Here is a 22150-nt window from a genome sequence, read left to right as displayed (position 1 = left end):
AACCAGATGACCTCTAAAGTCTCTTCCAGTCTATGAGCCTGTGAACACCTTGTTAGGAAAAAAAAACACCTCTGGAAGAACAGCACATCAACTGGTTACATTATTGGACAGTGTTATGGGCTAAAGTGCGTCCCACCCCTCCCCACACTTCACATGTTGAAGCCCTAACCTCCAATACTTCAGAGTGTAACTTCATTTGGAGATAGAGACTTTAAAGATTAAGATTAAATGAAGTAATTTGGGTGGGCCCTAATCCAATGTGACTGGTGTTCTTATACAAAGAGGAGATCAGGACACAGACACACACAGAGGGAAGACTGTATGAGGAAAAGACAGCCATCGACAAGCCAAGATGAAACCAACCCTGCCAATGCCTTCGACTCAGACTCCCAGCCTCCAGGACTGTGAGAAAATTAATTTCTGTTGTTTAAGCCACCCAGCCTGTGATACTTTATGATGGCAGCCTTAGCAAATTAACACAGATAGTAAACCAAGAATTTCAAAGAGGACTGAGGCAATGTTGAGACAAGTCTGATCCATGGGATGGGGAGAACAAGAGGTTCTCCTAAAGTTCTTTTGAAGGTGGAATTCCCCTGAGATTCAGGGGCCAGAACTAGTGGCCTAATAACTGAGGTGTGCTAGTAAAGATGTGATAAAATGGGTAAGACATTAAGAGAAGTAAGGAGAGAGAAGTGGATGACAGACTTCACCCTCTTTGAAATGTTGCGGGGGTCAAGCATAAGGTGGTTGTATCAGGACACAGCATTACGGGTGGCCAGGCCAAGGCCACATACCCAGCCTTGTGGGCCTGCGGGGAGCCTGTCTCCTCCATGACTTCAGGTTTGCCTGGGCTCTGATAGGTGTCTCCACTTAGAACTTTGGAGCCCTCAGCATCCTGCCTGACCCTCAGCTTTGAGAGCCAAGAGGCTGAATGGCTGCTCCATGTGGACCAAAGGCTTCCCAGCATGAGTTCCTGGCTGTCACGACCCTTACTTATGATGCTCACCAGTCAGTTTCCCTTTGAGTCATGCGTGTCTAAGCCATTAGGCTTACCGTTCTCATATGATGTGACAGTCCAGTAGTCCAAACGGGGGTGGCATCAGAACCTTCCGATGATAGTGCTCTTGCCCTACCAGTTCTGCACCTCCCCTGCCCCATACCTCACTGCTCTCCCACCAGGGACTCATCTCCCCATGTCAACCAGACTTCACTGTCATGGAGAGCCTGCTCCTGGCCTCCTTCGTGGCCTTTACACACCCCGCTGGATGTACCTGGATCCTGGACCTGCCTGACCCTGGCTCGTTGATCATTTTGCTGTTCTTGCCTTAGCTCTGACCTTTGCCCTCTGGCAAACCACCCTGGCATTAAGTGGAACCAGAACTCAGGACTCACCAACCTATGCTGCTGGGGTCTTGGTAAGGTCCCACCCCAAAGCACAATGCACATTTGGAAAAATACATCCATTCATCAGAAAATAGCCAACATGGCGTACCCACACCCCCAAAATCTGACACCAAAGGGAAAATATTTCCATTAAATAGACCGATTGCTAAATGAAAATCACATCGGATACACAGGACTTTTCAGTCCATAAGCCTCATAGTATCAGATCATCACACTGGCAAAGCAGTGCTTGTAAGGCTGTTAAGATGAAATCCGGAGATTACTCCGTTACTGAATATTACAATGATATTTGCCAACAGGAGATTTTTGCTTGTGTGTGCATTCAGATAAAATTCCTGACCACCATTGTTTACAGCCCGAATATATTAATATCTCATATAATAAATTCCGAAGAAGACAAATGAAATATTTAAATAACCCAAGCATTGTAGAACCACTGAATACTGCATTTTACCTTTATGTTCTTTTTTTTTTTAAATCACCCACAGACATTTAAAAGGAAAAAAAATGGCTCATAATGTCAAAAGATGAGAAAGGCTAAATAAATTCAGGGAAATAAAGGAACCATAAATCAGGAAAACTTTGGAGCTGCTAGAAAGACACTTTAATTTGGTAGACAAAAGACTGCATTAAGGAGGAATAATGCAATAATCAAAGGTGAACGAGTCTCTATTGTCTGGTGTCTTTCTCTGTGGGAATTTTCCCACCCCTGACAGCTGTAAAGGGGGGAGGGGCGCAGACGGTGGCTGTGCCTTTATTCTCTCGCCCTCTTTCTCCCCAGCCCCTCCCCGTCTCCGTCAATAAATGTCTGCAATCATATTCTTGAGCTCCTGTGTGATTTCAAGGTTCATCTCTTCCATGCAGTTCAAACACTAATTATCCCAGCTGTAATTAGTAAGATAATTAAATACTGGCTCACTCATCTACCTTGGGTCGGGTCGTGATTCTCCCAGAAGACCTTGAGCAGCTCCTCAAAGCTGATGCGTTCTGGCTGGTATACCACTCGGACTACTTCTGCGTGGCCAGTTCTTCCTTGAAAGAAACAGAACGTACAACCCAAATTTACTGACAACATCAATTTATGACAAGTTATTTGTTTCCAAAAAACCACTAGACAAAGGCTGAAATTCTTCCCTCTGAAGGCAGGGTGGGAGCACAATCGTACTTTAATGCTTTCATCCTAAGTCTCTGTCGCTGGTTCTTTTTCCATAAAAGCACACGGTTGTCCTCGAGCAAGTTTCCTGAGAATGATGATTCCTCTTCATTGTGTTCTAATTTTGTTTTAATTCCATGAGAAAATAAACTCAGGTTTTCATTTTTCTAATCTCACTCTTATGAAACCTTATGGATCCAACCTGACATGGTGCTAGAGATTTGAAACTCTGCAAGGGGAACGAGCCAATTTATTTTTATCACCCCCCTCTTCTCTGTACATAGTAAGCTCAGCTGCACTACAGAGGGAGATGGTGCCAGGTAGAGAAACCCAAGAAAAAAACAGGCTTATAACTCGTTCACATTAGATATATTCGTTAACAGAGAGACATATTTGCTGTGCTGTTAACACTGAGGCGAGGGTCAGATTCATACACCCAGCAGGACGGTAAGTGTTTTCTCAGCCTAATTCGTCTCTGTGGTAAACAACTACTGTAGCAAAAGCCTCTCTGCAGCCCCCACTGTTAGCACACTCCCTTCTCAAAGGTGGTCCCCAAGGTTCTAAGGATCAGGGAAGCGGGTACTTGCAGTACCCGCAAGGCAGGGTGCTCGTTCCCCTTGCAGATTTTCAAATCACTTGCACCTGTGGAATTCATGCCCTCTCTTATTTTACAATGTTAGAACATATGGTAAATAACAGACCCCTCCATACTAACATCATCTCTATGTTTAAATTTGTTCTCCATCTCTTTCCGTCACCTTGTGTGTAGTAAAGAATTTAGCCTTGCCCAAACAGGTAGCTGGCCTCTGCCTTGGCTCTGGTACGTAATCTAGGTCATACCCGATAGGAGTGTCCTCATTTAGAGAGGCCACACCTATACTCTTAGGGTGGGGCTAGCCACACTGAATCTCAGGGTAGGGCTGCCAACAGTCCTAGGGTAGAGGCTGCCATGTCGGAAAGACCAACCATGTGACTGAGGGTGGCGGCTTTGGGTAACACAGTATCGGTTGACCGAGAGCCTGAGTTCAACCATGTGGGCAATCAATCAATCATACCTATGTAACGAAGCCCCAATTAAAAATTCTGGACACCAAAGCTTGGGAGAGCTTCCTGGTTGGCAATACTCTGCATATTGTCACACATGGAGGCCAGGAGGGTAACATATCCTGACTGCATGGGAGATGACACAGAGGCTTTGCACTGGAATCCTTCCAGACTCCACCTCTGTGACTCTTCCTTTAGTTGACTTTGAGCTGTATCCTTTTCCTGTAATCAGCTATAACTGTGAGGATAACAGCTCTGGACTTGCGTGAGTCCTTCTAACAAATTATCAGCCCTCCCAGTGGTTTGGGGAATCCTTTGAACTTGCATCTTAGTTTGCAGAAGTGTTTTCCCCTATGTTGGTAATCTCACCTTAATTCTTAAACCCTCCAATGGTACACGCAGGGAAGGTAGAAATCCCCATTTTACAAACTGGCAAACAGGTACATATGAGTTAGATTTTCCCAAGGTCATATAGCTAGCAAATTTCTGGACCATAACCTGAAAAAACACCTTCTGACTTCTTGTCCAGGGTTCTGTCCAATATATCAAAGCGAAGAGAGCAAAGGGAACATGAATCCAGAAAAGGAGAGAGATCTACTTATTATCTTTAGTCTTCCTTAGCAGTTAAAATTTCTGATTGTAGAAACGATGATTTGCAAACAATATAAAGCTTAAAAAATGTGCAGAAATATAGAAAAGAAAATAAAAATCACCCGTACTCTTACCACATAAGTACTATCAATACTTTTTACGCACTTCTTTCTAGATATGTACGAGACACATACATACACAAAACACACACAAACTCGCACCGTGACACACAGTTTGTTTTACTGTAATCACTGCATCATGCTTTTTCCACTTAACAGCATATCGTGAGTGTTTTCCCATATCACTGAAATTTTTAGGAAATACCATTTATAATGACTATATAACACTCCAAAGATGGCCGTACTATTACTTATTCAATCATTCCCTGTCATTGGGCATTTGTATTGAATCCTATTTTTATCTATGAATATAAATATTTTTTCTACATTTTTGAGGCTGCCTCTAGCCTTAGTTATATATGGGAATTTTCTAAATCAATGTTTATGAACATTTTAAAGATACTTGATACCTTGTGCTAAACTGCTATTCATTAAAGTTGACCCAATTTTTTCTCCCCATTGGCAGCATATCTGAGGGTCAGCCTCAGTCACCATCACAATGTTGTTAATCCCTACCAAATTTATAGATGGAAGATAATATCCTATCATTTTATTTTTAATGAATTTAATTATTAGTGAGGTAAAAAATGTCATGCTTATTAATAATTTTAATTTTTTATTTTCTCTAATTTTTGTTATGTCTTCTTTATATTGGGTTATTAATATTTTATTCTTAATTGGTCAGCCTACATAATTTTAATTCAAATACTATAGTCATGTAAGTTAACATCTAAACAGATTTTATGCTAATAGGTATTAAAAGAATGATAAGGGAATTATGGGAAGAAGATTCATTAAGTATAATAACCATGTTATTGCAAAACCATTTTTGATCTACTTTAAAATCTTATAATTGTGTTTTGAAATGTTTAAATGAATGATTTAACTACATAACTAGTAAGACTGTCTGAATATTAAAAATGGCAACAATATGTTACAAACATGACAAAAAAAATTTGATAAGAAAAGCACTGAAACCACACTAGAAATATAGGCAAAAGATGTAAACAGGCAATACACATTGGAAAAAATAAATGTAGATCCAGGCATGAAAAGTTCTCAACATTTCCAGTGATCAAATAAAAGCAAACAAATGTATATTAAACATTAAAACACCATCTCTTACTCATTTCATTTTGCAAAACTGCTTAAAATTGTGCCTAGTGCTGATGAGGACACTGTGAGGCTGGCGCCCTTACTTGGGTGGTGACACTGAACATGACAGCACCCTTCTGAAACTCTACGGGCATAAGAAGCAAGAGCCCCAAAGACTAAGATTAATTCACCTTGATTAAGTGACCCAGGAAATCAACCTCAAAGATATAAACCCCAAATAATAGAAAAGACATACACAAATACGAAAATTCATTCCATCATTGCTACAATGGTGGAGTACCATAAGAAATCCAAAAGTCAAACAAAAAAGAAACAAATTATGGTACAGCCACATGATGAGATGTCCCGCAACCATTAGTTATAATCCCAAACCCTAGCAGAAGCTGCTACTAGTTACTGGACACTGATAATATGGCAGGCACTTTACCTACTGGGTGTTCTTCAATGCTCGTAATTCTTTCTTCCAATTTTTCTCTACTGAGGTAAAATACACACAACATAAAACTTACCAGCTTAACTATTTTTAAGTGCACAATTCAGTGGTGTTAAGTACAGTCACCTCATCGTGCTACCATCGCCATCATCCACCTCCAGAACTTCCTTTAATCTTGCAAAATCGAAACTTCATATCCGCTAAACACTAACTCCCCAATTTTACCTTCCCCCAGCCCCAGGTGACTGCCATTCTCCTTCTGTCTCTGTGAATTTGACTCCTCTAGGCACCTCATGTCGGTGGAATCATATTGTATTTGTCCTGTTGTGACTGGCTCATTTCATCAGCAGAATGTCCTCAAGATTCTGAAGCACGTGTCTGAAGCTGAAGCACGTGTCAGAATTTCCTTCTTTTTTAAGGCTGAATCACATTCCATTGTTTGTATGTGCCCCATTTGGTTTATCCATTTATCTGTCAATGGACACTTGGGCTGCTTCCTTTTGGCTATTGTGAATAAAGCTGCTATGAACATGGGCACACAGATGTTGCTCACAACAATTTTACAACAGGGATGCCATCCCCATTTTACAGGTGAGGAAACCAAGGCCTCTCCACAAGTTTTTTCACATAACATCCCACAGCCGGTAAGCGGCAGCCAACCAGGTTTCAACTGGAGGTGCAAGGTCTGGCTCGTTCTATGACCCCAAGCTGGGCTCCTGAATGTAGACACCTGAAGTCATCAAGTGACAGCAAAATGTCACGCAGGCAGTGGCCCAGATGAGATGGAGGTAACTGACAGCCAGGCTGTCAAGACTGTTTTCCAGGATTAGGCTCTTCCTTCATGGTTGCAGTATGGGGTCAGGAAAGATTTCCCCTCACCAGCACACACTTTTAGACATAATCTGCGCACTGACATTATTTGTGGAGAGGTTTAAAGAGGTTTGGTTGTTTAAAAGAAACTACTACCATTAAAATTCAGGATCCATCTGCATTGACAAACAGTGTGGAGAAGCCCTTGTCAAACTCACCTTTAAGTTTCTTTATTTTATTTCTCCAAAGTACAAGAGCCTGTATAAAAATACACAGTGCAAATGATCAGAAGGCTTAAGGGGCCAGGAACCACTTACAGAAATGCCCACACCTCCAGGAACTCACCGATGTGTTAGGCTAATTTGATTCCCAAGACCAATCTGCAAATAGTTTCTGGTGCTTCCGAAGATAAAAGGCTATATCTTAAAAATACTTTGAGCTGTTTCTTCACATAACATCGTGCAAACAGCATGATAGATGTGATGTGCAAATGTGCTTGTTAACAGTTCACAGCAGTGTTATAGGTGCTTTAACACTGTCATTCAAAAATACCTTGAAAGGAAAAACGCAAAGGATGAATGTCTTCTCTGAGCATTTCCCCCGTGTCACTTTAACTCATGACTCCAAAGGGAGGTGAAGGAACACAGAGGGGTAGGCTACGGTCAGTCATTCCTTACAAGACAAAACATCCCAGAAGACCCACACATGGCAGTGTTCTGGGGGCAGAAAAATCACACATCTAGAGTCAGCTAGAGCTTTGTGGAAGCCAAGTCATCCACAGAACCAGGTGTTTTTAAAGAGAACCCCAAGACAAATCAGTCATTTCTTAAAGACCTGTGTGACAGCGTTCCATCCCATGGGGAAAATGCGATCTTCAACTCTTCCAGGTCAACATGATTAGTTTTTACTACCGGTGGGCTGGGGAGAAGAAGAGAAACCAGGGAGGTGGCCTACCCAGCAGATGAGACCAGAAAAGAGACCAGGAGCTGGTGAGACAGGAAGGCAGGGGGACGATAGCAGGGGGCAGTGTTGTACTCTGCTGAGAAGCACACATTCGAGCCAGGCTGCCTGGGCAGTGCTCTGGCTCTGCTACTCGGCAGCTGCGTGACCTGGGCAGGGCCAGGAAGGGAGGAAGACGCTGGTTCAAATCACAGTTCCTTGGCTATGAGCCTTGCCTTACCTAGGGGGCCCACGCCCACTATCAAAGGCCCTTCATCTACTTTACCACTTGATGCCACGGTTTCCTCATCTGCAAAATGAGGAGCCAGAACCGTGCCTGGCACACAGAAGTCTAAGTCTCTATGTCTTATCGTAAGCTGAATTATTAGAATTATACTCTACTCAGCTGTGATGGAGTGGGAAAAGATGAGAATTAACGTGACTAGAAGTAACTTAAGCCATAGTTCTAACAAGTAGTTTAACACTGTTTTCGACTGTGACCCAGGGTCTCCTACTATTTCAGATAGGAATAAAAAATAACCTCTGTGACAGAAGAGTCATAAAGATTAAACGAGGTCATATGTGGTAAAGTTCTGGGGAAAAGGCCAGCTCTCTATACACAAATGTGACGCTTCTATTGTTGTTACCCTTTTATGTTTCCTTAGCATGGACCCCTCCCCATAAGGACTAAACTGCAGGAGAAAACACATGTCTCTGTAAGTGGATAATTCTGATCTTATTTATCCATTCGACTGATAGAAATATCAGTCGAGTGTCTATAACCACTGACCGGGTGCTGAGGTGCAGGCCCAGCCGGCACCTTCTGACCCCAGTGGGGACTGTGGTCTGGCCTTCGTCCACACCATAAAGGACCCAGATTCTCACTCTTTTGATGAAGTGTAGGGTGGCAGAGAAACACTGTGTTTTTCAAGTGTGAGTCCCCACTTTAGAATCAGAAATAAAAGGACAGGGGTTTAATGAGAGGGTGCTTAATTTGGGTAAAAAGAAACCTCCAGAAACAGGGCTCCAGGAGCAGAAGCTGAGGCTGGGATCTTGCCTCCCTGGAGAAGCTGTGTCCTACCACACTGTGGCTGTCGACAATTTCCTTCCTACGAGAACCTCTGTCCCTCAGAGTCGGTGTAGCCAGGAGACAGCACAGAGCTGCCGAACTGAGACGAGCAGAAGCGTCCACTGCCCCCTGGGCTGGGACCCTGGGAGGCCACCTCCCTCTGGTCAGAACCAAGTGACTGCAGGTTGGTGGGCAGCAGTGATGGGTGGCCAGCATCCCACAGCTAGCACGCTGAGCGGAGCGAGCGAGACTGGAGGTGACAGCTACACTCCAAACTCTCTCTAGAAGTGGTGGCTCCTCCCCAACGCGGTGGGCAGATCCGATGCCACGAGATTTCCAGAAGGAGAAGGAGCAGGGCCACCTGCACCAAGGGCAGCTTGAGCCCACGAGGGGCTCCTGGGGGTGGGCTCGTCTAGGGGGGGACCCAAGGGCCACCCAGCCGAGCAGCCGAGACCTGCGTGGTCCCAGCGTGTGGGGAAGAGCGGAAGCCAGGGCAGCGGAAGCCTGCCTTCTGGGAGGGGGCTTGGTCGGGACGCAGAAGACAAAAGCAGAGAGAGATGGAGACCGTGCACACCTGCCGGGGCCCGGGTCCTTGCTGCTGCAATGGGGTGGGGGTGGGGGTGGGGGTGGGGGCGGAGGGCGGGAGGCCGTGGAGACAGCACCCGGTCCCCGGGCAGAAGCTGCACAAAGTGGGTGCCCCTCCGCCGTGAGCCGGGCTTCTGCTGTCTCTGCAGGGCAGTGAGAGACCTCGAGGCCTGCTCGCCCCTCTCTAGGTCAAGGCCCAGCCCTGGACCACACCTCACAGTCAACAGGTTGCCCATTGAGAGCCACACGTCCGGGCTCCACCCAGGCTGAGGGGCACGGGGCCGCGCGCTCGGGGCCTGGCTTCCGCACTGGGCTTGGCCAGAGCACACCTCACCCGCGTCCCTGCCGCTCACAGCTGTCCTCTGCCCTCCGGAGTTCCTGGCCAGCGGGCCTCTCTCTCCACAGCTGGGGTGTGCCAACCTCATCTCCCCACGCCATCTCCCTGACCGAGACACTCCACAGCCCCACATCAACCCCCAGCTCCTCTTGCCCCGCCCACATACAGCCTGCAGTGCCGTCGCTCCAGCCACCTGCAACCCAAGCCCTCTCCTCCTCTCAAGGTCCCTGGAGGTGCTGCTTCCTCCAGGAAGCCCTGCCTGAGGATGGGACCTTGAGGAGAGGCACGAAGCACGGGAGAGAGCACCACAGGCGGGATGCCGTCAGATCTCCTGTGCTCAGATTCAGGCTCTTCGACTGAGTCAGGTCCCCTGAGGTCCCTCACTGGGTTGTTGTGATGAAGAGAGATGATGGATGTAGCCGATAGGGTCCAGCAATTAGCACACAGAGGGGACTCAAAAAACTGATCTTTCTCCACCAAGCACCACTGATCCAGCCCCCCTGGATGCTTACTGCCCTGGGGATCAGTCACACACAGTGTAACACTTGGGTGCTGGCTGTTTTCAAGTGCTCGTTTAGTCTTCCCACGTACAAAGTGGGCTCCTTGAGAGGAGGAACCAGGAAAGTGGCTCTTCTCTGTCATCCCCCAGGACCAGGCACATGATGTGACATTAATAAACACATTCAGATCAGAGGAGTCTTGTGCTAAATGTTTCTGCCACTTACTTAGCCTTCATCTGGATGAGCATCCGTGCCAGCCCCAGACGTGCTCACCTGACAGAGGACCAGTCCCCTAAATGGAGACATACCTCCATGCCCTGCTCTGCCTCTGTCCCTAACCGTTGAGTTCTATGTAAACCTCAGCATACATCTTCGAACGGACGGAGCTACTACCCGGAGAAAGGGATTAGACACAATTAATGCAACTTGAACACCTTACTATATGGGTCAACACGATGTTTTATTTACTCATTAATTAATAAACATTTCCTGAATGCTTACTAAATTCCAGTACTTGTGCTAAGTGCTAGGGATTCAAAGGTGACAAATGTTAATACAGTGACAACAAAAGACTCTTGCAGCGCCAGCACTGCTTACAGTGTGAGTCCAGGTAAAGAACTGCTCTTTGGAGGAAAAAGGCGTGCTCTATTTTATTTCTCCTACAGGCAAGATGGAGGGGAGAAGTGAGCTATAGTTATTTTTTTTTAAATAATAACTGTTCTTCAATTTCCCTCATCTTTTCCAGCCAACAAGACCAAACCATTAAACCAAATCAAAAAGCACAGAAGAAGATCCAGGTGTCTGAAGGGAAAAGGTGGATGACTAATACCACCCTTTCCCATACAAGATTCAAACCACTACTTTCCTCTTGCTAATTAACTACAGAGAGGTAAGATGTCAGCTCAGTTTCATCTCCAGCTCCTGCAGATAGAAAATGTGATTTCCAACAATGTACTCATTATAAAAAAAAATCCTAATACATCAAAATTGGATGCCCTGTGGAGTTCATTATAGGATTTGAGGAGTGTCTATACTGTCATTTTATCTTGGCTTTTTTTTTCTTTTGTCTCATCGTCACTTAAAGTGTCCAAAGAGAAACGTAAGCTTTAAAAAGCATCCTATTGATTGAAAAGTAGAAAAAAATACTGTTAGAGCAACTGTAATTTTTTTTCTGGTCCACCATGGGGAGACACAGCGGGGGGTGTCTTATCCTTCAGTGATTATTCTCTCAGAGAAGTGCTATAAACACGGTGGAGTACTTTATCAAGAAAATTCCTCAGGAAAACAATACCCTACAACCATTAATTCTTCATGCTACTGGACATTTCTTACTGCTACAAAGCTAACTAGTAGGTAACTAGTCTAGGAGAGAGCAGCTCACTAGTTTCTCTATCCAACCTGCTGATCATTGAGGCTGGCCCTCACACCCTTTGAACTGTTTTTTCCAGAACATGAAAGGACCTATGTGGTTGGGTTGATCAATGTCTACTTCCTAGACCAGCACCAACTCCCACCCCACCATGAGATAGGCAGGCATAATGAGATGTCAGCAAAACTAACCTGCCAAGTGGAGATCATGGTATCCTTGCAGCCGAAAGAACAAACACAGTGTTATTAAATGGCCTGATTACTATTAAAAACGGTATTGCACACTGAGAAGCTATGACTCCTTGATGCTGACAAATTATACCAAAAAATCCAAACTGAGGCCTGCTTGTACCTTGTCATTAGTGGGCTACACAAGAAGAGTGCTTCACAACCCTACACCTTAGAATCACTTGTGCAACTTTTGGAGAAATACTCTCACACCTCCCACTCCGCCCCACGCTGGAGTTCTCATACAGGAGGTCTGGGGTCAGGCCTGGGCGTATGTATCCTCACAAAGCTTGACAGGTACTCCTGATGGAAAGCCAGGAAAGCGAACCGTGAAATTGGACATTTCATATATATACGTGGCTGTAACGGGGGAGAGGAAAGCAGACAGTAGATTTTGTTTTAACAAATTCTCAGAATTTTAAGGGACACAAAAGGTCACCTAGCCAAATGCTATATTGTGTTTTACCCCATTGCAACATCCAAATGACCATTTCAAGTGATAGGCTGTACAGGATTTCATGAAGCAGTCCAGGCTGTTGTTGGAATGTCCTATCTTTATTGAGTCAAATCTACCTCTTCCTACTCACAGGTCCAGGCTGTACCTTTTGGGGTCTACTCACTTCTCCACAATGACTCATGAGAAGGCTGAAGGTGTAGGATATTGTGGGGTAGTTAACTGGGCACTGACTCCGAAGTCAGAAGACCTGAACTTGAGGGCCTAATCTGCCAGACAGACAGTTAACCTTTCCTAGTCACAAGTTCCTCACCTGTAAAATGAGGGAAGTAACACCTGTCCCATCAATCTCGGAGTATGGTTGAAAGCCCTAAATAACAGACATAAAGGAACTGAGTGGTAGTAATCAAATCTATGATAGCACAACTAGTCTTTCCATATCCATATACTATTGTAATAGGGAAGAACAAATCTGACTCCATGTTAGAACTGCTTCTTTTACTTTAACCTTTGTATTCTATTGCTTTTGCTACAAGTTAAGAATGTTGCCTATAGCCTGAAATATACAGGATAGCCCATTCTCAAGGGTCTGACCTTTAAAGGTGTAACACTTTTCCATTCATATAGAGATTGAAAGTGGCAGAACAGAGAATAACATGTGTCTTGTTGGAGATTTACAGGAACATCATGACCTGACCCATGTGGACAGCTGCAAGAACAAAGGATTCCGACACCAAGAAGTCTGCAACAACCAGCCACACCCCCCACACACACCTTGCTTTTAAAAATGCTTTGCTGAAACCCTTCAGGGAATTCAGGGTTTGGGGGCACAAGCCCCCGTTCTCCTTGCACGGTCCTGCAATAAACCTACCTCTGCTCCAAACTTCAACATTCCAGTTTTTTTGGCCTCAACCATGTGTCATGCATACAAACGTGCATCGGGTAACACTACTAAGGATAAGCCGTGTCATAACAGAACTTCACTATGCAAAGCCAGAAGCTTTCAAACAATCAGGATCTGAGTTAACACAAATAGAACAATATCGACTGCTCTCCAAGAAAAGATGGGTTTCTTTGGGTAAGCTGCCACGGTTTTCTAAAAGTGTTCCAAATCAGAGTGAAGAGACAGCTAGAGAACCCCTGAAATCATGACAACAGAAGGCATCTTTAAAACCAACTCAGGTAAGTTTTCCATATTCTAAAACTACACTCAACTCATAATAACATGGATGAGCAAAGGCACCCCTATACGAAGGTCAACATTGCTAACTCCCGCTGCTTATGCAGAATTTCCAGAAGAGCTACTTGAAGTCACCCAAAGATAATAATTGCCTATTCATTTTGCACACAAACCACATTACAGTTGCTTTTTTTTTCTCAGAGGAAAGTGCATGAGACATACACTTTGATATTTATATTGAAACTGATAACCCTACCTGCTTGAATGTACTGCTTTCCCTCGGCGATCACTCTCCTGCTCTCCCTCTCTTTCTCACCAAACACTAGATCTGTATAACTTTCTCTTTAAGAATGAATAAACATAAAAATCCTTTCAATACATTGTCGAATATGTTCAAACACATGATTTTTCCTGCAATTGCTTTAAATATTACCTCATGTCTGTCTGCATTTGGTATCACTATTATAAAATATCAGTTAAAACTGACTATTAATTCGTAATTGGTCACTAGGAGGTTTTAGAAATGTATATAAATTTTAATATTCTTTCTTTTCTGTTTACCGTTGACCCCCTTCACCCACTTCTCTCACACCCCACCTCCGCCTCTGGCAGCCACTACCATTCTGTTCTCTGTATCTATGAACTTATTTTGTTTGTTGGTGGTTTTTTTTGTTTTTTTTTGTTTTGCGGTACGCGGGCCTCTCACTGTTGTGGCCTCTCCCGTTGCGGAGCACAGGCTCCGGACGCGCAGGCTCAGCGGCCATGGCTCATGGGCCCAGCCGCTCGGCGGCATGTGGGATCTTCCCGGACCGGGGCACGAACCCGTGTCCCCTGCATCGGCAGGCGGACTCTCAACCACTGCGCCACCAGGGAAGCCCTGTTTGTTGGTGTTTTGTTGTTGTTGTTGTTTTGTTTTGTTTTTGTTTTAGAGTCCACACATAAGAGATATCATATGGTATTTGTCTTTCTTTGACTTATTTCACTTAGTATAATGCCCTCAAGGCCCACCTATGTTGTCGCAAATGGCAAGATTATATTCTTTTTATTATTATTATTTATTTTTTCTTTTGCGGTACGCAGGCCTCTCACTGTTGTGGCCTCTCCCGTTGCGGAGTACAGGCTCTGGACGCACAGGCTCAGTGGCCGTGGCTCACAGGCCCAGCCGCTCCACGGCATGTGGGATCTTCCCGGACCGGGGCACAAACCCGTGCCCCCTGCATTGGCAGGCGGACTCTCAACCACTGCGCCACCAGGGAAACCCTCTTTTTAATGGCTGCATAATATTCTATGTATATGTCTACCACATTTTCTTTATCCATTCATCCATCAATGGACACTCAGGTTGTTCCTATATCTATTGTAAATAATGCGTCAACAAACAGGAGGGTGCGTGTATCTTTTTCAACTCGTGTTTTCATTTTGTTCAGATAAATAGTCAGGAGTGGAATCGCTGGATCATATGGTAGGTCTATTTTTAATTTTTTGAGGAAACTTCATACTGTTTTTCGTAGTGGCTTCCCAATTTACATTCACACAAACAGTGCACAAGGATTCCCTTTTCCCACATCCTCACCAAAACTTGTATTTCTTATCTTTTTGATAATAGTCATTCTAACAGGTGTGAGGTAGTATCTCACTGTGGTTTTGATTTGTATTTTCCTGGTGATTAAGGATATTAAGCATCTTTTCATGTACCTGTTGGCCATCTGTATGTCTTCTTTTGAAAAATGTCTATTCAAATCTTCTGTGCATTTTTTAACCACATTGTTTTCATGCTATTGAGTTGTATGAGTTTTTCAATATGTTTTGGATATTAGCCACTTATCAGATACATGGTTTGTAAATATTTTATCCCATTCAGTAGGTTGACTTTTTATTTTGTTGATGGCTTCCTTTGTTGTGCAGAAGGTTTTGAGTATGGTGGATTCCCACTTATTCATTTTTTCTTTTGTTGCTTTTGATTTTGGTATCAGAGTCAAAAAATCTTTTCCAAAATTGATGTCAAGAAGCTTTTCCCTTATGTTTACTTCCAGGACTTTTATGATTTCACACGTTATGTTCAAGTGTTTAATCCATTTTGAGTTTATTTATGGGTGTGGTATAAGACAGTGGTCCAGGTTCATTCTTTTGCTTGTGGCTGTACAGTTTCCCCAACACCATTTCTCGAAGAGACTATCCTCTCCCCACTGTACATTCTTGGCTCCTTTTAAATAAATTAATTGACCATATGTGTGTGGGTTTATTTCTGGGCGCTCTGTTCTGGTCAATTGATCTATGTGTATGTTTTTATGTCAATACCATACTGTTTTAATTGCTATAGCTTTGTAATATAGTTTGAAATCAGAAATCATAATGCCTCCAGCTTTTCCCTTCTTTCTCAAGATTGCATTGGGTATTCAAGTTTTTTTTTGGTGCTTCCATACAAATTTTAGGATGATTTGTTCTATTTCTTTGAAAAATGCCATTGGAATTTTGATAGGGATTGCACTGAATCTGCAGATTGCTTTGGGCAGTATGGACAGTTAAACAATTTTGTTTCTTCCAATCCACAGGCATGAAATATCTTCCCATTTATCTATTTTATGTGTCTTCTTTAATTTCTTTCATTAATATCTTATAGTTTTCAATATACAAGTCTTTCACTTCCTTGGTTAAATTTGTTTCTAGGTATTTTATTCTTTTTGATGCAATGGTAAATGGGATTGTTTTCTTTATTTCTGTTTCTGATAGTTTGTTATTAGTGTATAGAAATGCAACACTTTTTCTGTATTGAGTTTTTTATCTTGCAACTTGACTAAATTCATTTATCAGTTCTAACAGTTTTTTGAGGGAGTCTTTAGGATTTTCTATATATAAGAGCATGTCATTTACAAATAGTGACAGTTTACTTCTTCCTTTCTAACTTGGATTTCTTTTATTAGTTTTTCTTGTCTGATTGCTCTGGTTCAGACTTCCAATACAATATTGAATAAAAGTGGCAAGAGTGGGCCTCCTTATCTTGTTCTTCACCTTAGAAGAAAGGCCTTCACCTGTGTGCAAGCACAGGTCACTACCCACACCTCCCCTCCCGGGAGCCTGTGCAGCCCGCCACTACCAGGGCCCCGTGATCCAGGGACAACTTCCCTGGGAGAACAGATGGCGCGCCTCAGGCTGTTGCAACGTCACGCCGGCCTCTGCCACCACAGGCGCACCCCACATTCCATACCCCTCCCTCCCCCTGGCCTGAGTGAGCCAGACCCCCCCTAATCAGCTGCAACTTGAACCCTGTCCCATCTGGGCAGGGAACAGATGCCCTCAGGCGACCTACAAGCAGAAGCAGGGCCAAATCCAAAGCTGAACCCCGGGAGCTGTGCAAACAAAGAAGCAGCCTCAGGAGCAGCGGATTAAATCTCCACAATCAACCTGATGTACCCTGCATCTGTGGAATACCTGAAGAGACAACGAATCATTGCAAAATTGACGTGGTGGACTTTGGGATCAACTGTAGACTTGGGGTTTGCTTCCTGCATCTAATTTGTTTCTGGTTTTATGTTTAACTTAGTTTAGTATTTAGAGCTTATTATCACTGGTAGATTTGATAATTGATTTGTTTGCTCTCTTCGTTTATATATATATATTTTTTCTTTTTCTCCTTTGGTGAGTGTGTATGTGTATTCTTCTTTGTGTGATTTTGTCTGTATAGCTTTGCTTTTACCATTTGTCCTAGGGTTCTGTCTGTCCATTTTTGTTTTTTTAGTATAGTTTTTAGCGCTTGCTATCATTGGTGGATTTGTTTTTTGGTTTGGTTGCTCTCTCTTTCTATTTTTTATTACTTTTTTGTTTTTAATAATTTTTTACATTTTTTATTTTAATAACTTTATTGCAGCAGTATTTACAATAGCCAGGACATGGAAGCAAGCTAAGTGTCCATCAACAGATGAATGGATAAAGAAAATGTGGCACATATATACAATGGAATATTACTCAGCCATAAAAAGAAATGAAATTGAACTATTTGTAGTGAGGTGCATGGACCTACAGTCCGTCATACAGAGTGAAGTAAGTCAGAAAGAGAAAAACAAATACCATATGCTAACACATACATATGGAATCTGAAAAGAAAAAGAAAATGGTTCTGAAGAACCTAGGGGCAGGACAGGAATAAAGACACAGACATAGAGAATGGACTTGAGGACACGGGGAGGGGGAAGGGTAAGCTGGGACGAAGTGAGAGAGTGGCATGGACATATATACACTACCAAATGTAAAATAGATAGCAAGTGGGAAGCAGCCGCATAGCACAGGGAGATCAGCTCGGTGCTTTGTGATCACCTAGAGGGGTGGGATAGGGAGGGTGGGAGGGAGATGCAAGAGGGAGGAGATATGGGGATATATGTTTATGTATATATATATATATATATGGATATATGGATATATGGATATGTATAGGTGATTCACTTTGTTATAAAGCAGAAACTAACACACCATTGTAAAGCCATTATGCACCAATAAAGATGTTCAAAAAAAAAAAAAAAGAAAGAAATGGCTAAAAAGCCTCCCTAGGGTGGCTATAATTTTTGAAAGGTTGAGAAACACTGGTCTAATTAATTCAGTATAACCAAAATGGCAACACAACTTACCATATATCCTGCCTCACTTCCACTTCTGGATGGGGCTTGAAATAGAACCACCAGAGATGGGATTCCCTCAACAAGTATTTGTAGAGAAGCTAGCATGGGCTCTGAGTGCTCTCTTGGGTGCAGCTAATAATAATAATAATGAATAAGACCGTTCCTGGCCAGAGGAGCAGACAGGCCAGGAGAACAGAGGAACATGTAAATTGGAATGTACAGGATAAAGCAGTTACTGCTAGGAGTGGGCTACGCTCAGGTACACAGGAGCACATGGGAGGAGCACCAAGGCCAGCCTTGAAGAGTCAGCGAAGACTTCCCAGAGGAGAGCGTGACTCCAGTGCTCTTAATACTAAGCTCTACAATAGCATCCCTTGACCCCTAGGCCTCTCTCATTGAAAGGCAACGTCACACTCGTCAGACATCCAGGCAATCCAAAACAAAAATTGGGAGCATGTACCTAGACTACATGCCTTTGCCTGTAGTTATTTTAACCTATGAAGGGAAACAAGGCCTTGAGCAAAAAAATTCATCAGTCCAGGACACTAATACCAAGCACATCAGATTAAAAGGGCATATGTCCCAAAGGGGATCCTATAATAACTAATACTAGAGTCCTAATTTGTGACTTAAGGGAGCTTGTTCCACATTAACCCAAACTCTGCACTGGGCTTTTTATACCTTCAGATAAACGGTTACTCAGTAAGTGTGGATGATAATGGCAATACTTTTATAGATCAGGAAACACTTTCATATGCATTAGGTATCTATTAAGTCTTCAGAGTAACTCCATGTATCATATGTCCATTTTACAAATGAGAAAACTGAGACTCAATGAGGTCAAATTATGTGCTGAATTAAGGTCACTCAGTAGGTGGCAAAGCGCAGTAGGTTTAAGCCAAGGCTCCATAACCTCAAGTTCTTTCACATAAACATGGGGCTAAGGGTAACTAAATGATGGCTGCCTATGGCTGCCTACACATCCAAATTTGGCTGGAATTTGATTGATATCGGAAATCTTTTAGCCTTGATTAGCAGGTCTTTGGCGACAGCCAGTAATTACTTTAGGTGCCCAGAAATGTGCCTTATGGAACAAACCAAATGGTTTCAACAATGAAGCACTGAGACACTGTGCCAATGACAATTGCAATGCAGTCAGACTATTTGAATTGAATGAATTATATAACTTCTCTGAGTCTCAGCTTCTTTGCCTGCAACGTAGTTACAGTCAAGCCAAAAAGGCACACTGGAAGGGTTTTACACACACACACACACACACACACACACACACACACACACACACACACAGTGCTCAGGCTTTGTTAACCATAAAATGTTCCAGGACTTAGTTCCCTCTTCTCATTTTCTCCATCCCATCCCAGTAAGGCAGTAACTCAATAACCATAAGCCTGAGTCTTGGCTACATGCACAGCACAAAATGATGATGTGAGAAATCCACGGACATGTGATACAGGGCCTGCTCCTGGAGGACTCCCACAAACGCTAATATAAGATAGAAGGTACGAGGTGCCACTGAAGAAGTACAGGTAAGCTTCCCGAGTCTGGAAGGGAAGAGAACAGAGGAGGTCTCAGAGGAGGTGCAGCTGAATTGGACATTGAAAACTGGGTGCAATTTAGATATACAGAGCTGAGTAGGAGTGTTTTTCAGATGATGAAAATGCACAAGCACCATAGTGCAGAGAAGGGAAACCAATCTAATGGCCCAGGTTGACTCATCCACACCATTTCTTCTGGCAAACATGGTGCCGGCGCCCAGAGCACCAGAACACCCACTGCTCTCTCTGGCACACATGCACCCTTCTGCTCCCACCAGTTTAGGGATACACTTACCAAGTTAGTTGCCTTTGTTCCCAACCCTGTTTAGACCAATTGTACCTTATACTGTAATTACAAAATTTCATTAAATATCACATATAGAAGAAAATAGAGTCATTTCTGTTAAGAATTAAGTTGAATGCTTTAGGAAACTCAATAAAAGGAAGTTGTTCAAAAATACAACAAATTATGGGAATTCCCTGGCAGTCCAGTGGTTAGGGCTCTGTGCTCTCACTGCCAAGGGGCCAAGTTCAATCCCTGGTCAGGGAACTAAGATCCCACAAGCTGTGTGGCACGGCCAAAAAAAAAAATACGACAAATTGGGTGTGGGCACAACTACGACATAAGATTGTGAAGGGTGGTTTTTGGGGGCAGGGGGAAGTGAGGAATGGAGAGTTGTTGTTCAATGGGTACAGAGTTTCAGGTTTGCAAGATGAAAAGAGTCCTGAAGATGGATGGTGGTGATGGCTGCACAACAATGTGAATGAATACTGCTGAACTGTGCACTTAAAAATAATTAAGTTGGTGAATTTTATCTTATATTTATTTTACCATAATTAAAGAGAAAAAGAAAAAGAAGATTGGGAAGGAAAGCATTAAAATCCGGATAAATGCTGTGCTCAGACTGCTTCACACTTGTCTTTAAGTTCTCACTTGATTTTAAAGAAGGCAAAATCAGAAATCATTGATAATAATAACAATGGCGGACACTTATAGCTTGCTCTGTATGAGGCATGGTTCTAAGTGGTTTACATATATTAAGTTATTTAATCCTCCTGACAAGCCAATAAGGAGGTACTATTAATATACCCATTTTAAAGATGAGGACAATTAGGCACAGTGGTTAAATGGCACCACCAAGATCACAACACCAGCAGTGGGCAGACTCGCAATACAGACTAAAGAGTCTAGCCCCGGAGTGTGAACTCTTCCCCACACCTACTGTACTAGGGAAAAGAGACAAGCAGGCACTCCTGGGAGAGGACCCACCACCAAAGGAAGACAGGGACCCCGAGTCTAAAGGTTGGCACAAGGTACGTTTAGCTAAGAAAGAATTTTAGGTTTCTGTAAACTTTTTTAAAAAAATGATTCACCCTCCCTTTAACCAATTTTCCTAATTAACTAATTATCATCCAAGAAAAGCAGTGGATAAGACATTTCTCCTATATTCATTCTAACTGGAGCCTAGGGTCCTATTGCAACCTGGGACACCCGCAGTCAGCCCACACTGGTAATCCACATGAAGGGGCGGCTTCAGCTGTCCCAGCGCCACAGGAGCCCAGATATCCTCCTGACAAACACGGAGACAGCTGTGAAGTCAGCAGATACTCATGTGCGTCTTTATATGACAAGATGTAAGATTCGTTGTGTGTCATTGGAACCTAAGAGAGTGTCTGGATGCATCTCACATGGTTTATTGGAATAGAAACTCCTGTAAAAAACCTTTACTAAGCAAAGAGAAAGCAGTGTGTGTATGAGCGTGTGTGTGTGTGTATGTGGGTGTTTGTGTGTGTGCACATGTGAGTACAAGCACTTGTGCAATATATAATATGAATATATTACACACAATGTGTCTGCATCTATCATTTGAACTGGCTGGGCTTTCAAGGAAGTCTTCTGGTCTAGGTTTAAGGAAGTTCCTGGAACTAAGAATGGGATTTTCCCTCATTTTGTATACAAAAGCAGTGTGCAAGTTCTATGCATTTTCTAAGTGTCAGCTCTGACCTCAATTTTGTGTCTGTGTGTGTTGTGGGGGGGGGAATGGTGGGAAGTTAGTCAAACTAAATCCAAGTTTTTTCCTCAACAAACTACAGAGAGGAGGTGGTGAGAGATATGGCGGCAATCTGCTTTTCTGTATTTCTGATGGAGAACCCTGAATTCCAGGATCAAGAGTACAAATTTTGTGACAAGACAGAGTTGCTGAAGCTGCATTATTTCAAGATTCACTTAGCAGCCCTGTGTGGGCTGTTTTGGTGGTGATATGGTCTGGAGGCAGAGGCAGTGATTGAGGGGACTTTTCTGGGTTTACCCTCATCCACCTTCCCCATCACTCACTGATCAGAGAACACACTAGAATGAGCTGAAGGCTTTGCCTCAGGTACTGCCACCATGGCTGCCCCACATCATGAAGACACAACTGGGCTGCGGAGACGACTGGGCTAGACACCAATGGGATACAGAATGAACACCTATCCCCCAGGCGGCTGGAAAGTATGAGCTTCTCTAAGTTTGTTAATATCAAAAAACATCTGGATACATGGATTTTATAGTTTTCATCCTGGTAGATATCCATTATGTAGGTTAGTATAAATTATATTCCTTGACCACCAAAATAACTAATGAAAATAAGTTCAAAGTGACTTTCAAAATATAC

At 43.3% G+C, this 22150-nt stretch overlaps 1 protein-coding gene across 1 annotated transcript in view; it reads right to left on the bottom strand.

Moving 5' to 3' along the window:
- MSRA (methionine sulfoxide reductase A) overlaps nt 1-22150 on the bottom strand; it is a 371460-nt gene that overhangs the window by 124723 nt on the left and 224587 nt on the right. Inside the window, exon 4 of the mRNA XM_082843176.1 lies at nt 2332-2436. Coding sequence (XP_082699302.1) covers nt 2332-2436 — 105 coding nt within the window. The remainder of the gene's footprint in view (nt 1-2331; nt 2437-22150) is intronic.

This window comes from Leucopleurus acutus (assembly GCF_964270905.1).
Source record: "Leucopleurus acutus genome assembly, chromosome: 7".
Taxonomy (NCBI): domain Eukaryota; kingdom Metazoa; phylum Chordata; class Mammalia; order Artiodactyla; family Delphinidae; genus Leucopleurus; species Leucopleurus acutus.
Note: the sequence above shows the minus strand (reverse complement) of the source record. Positions and strands in the feature narration are given on the sequence as shown.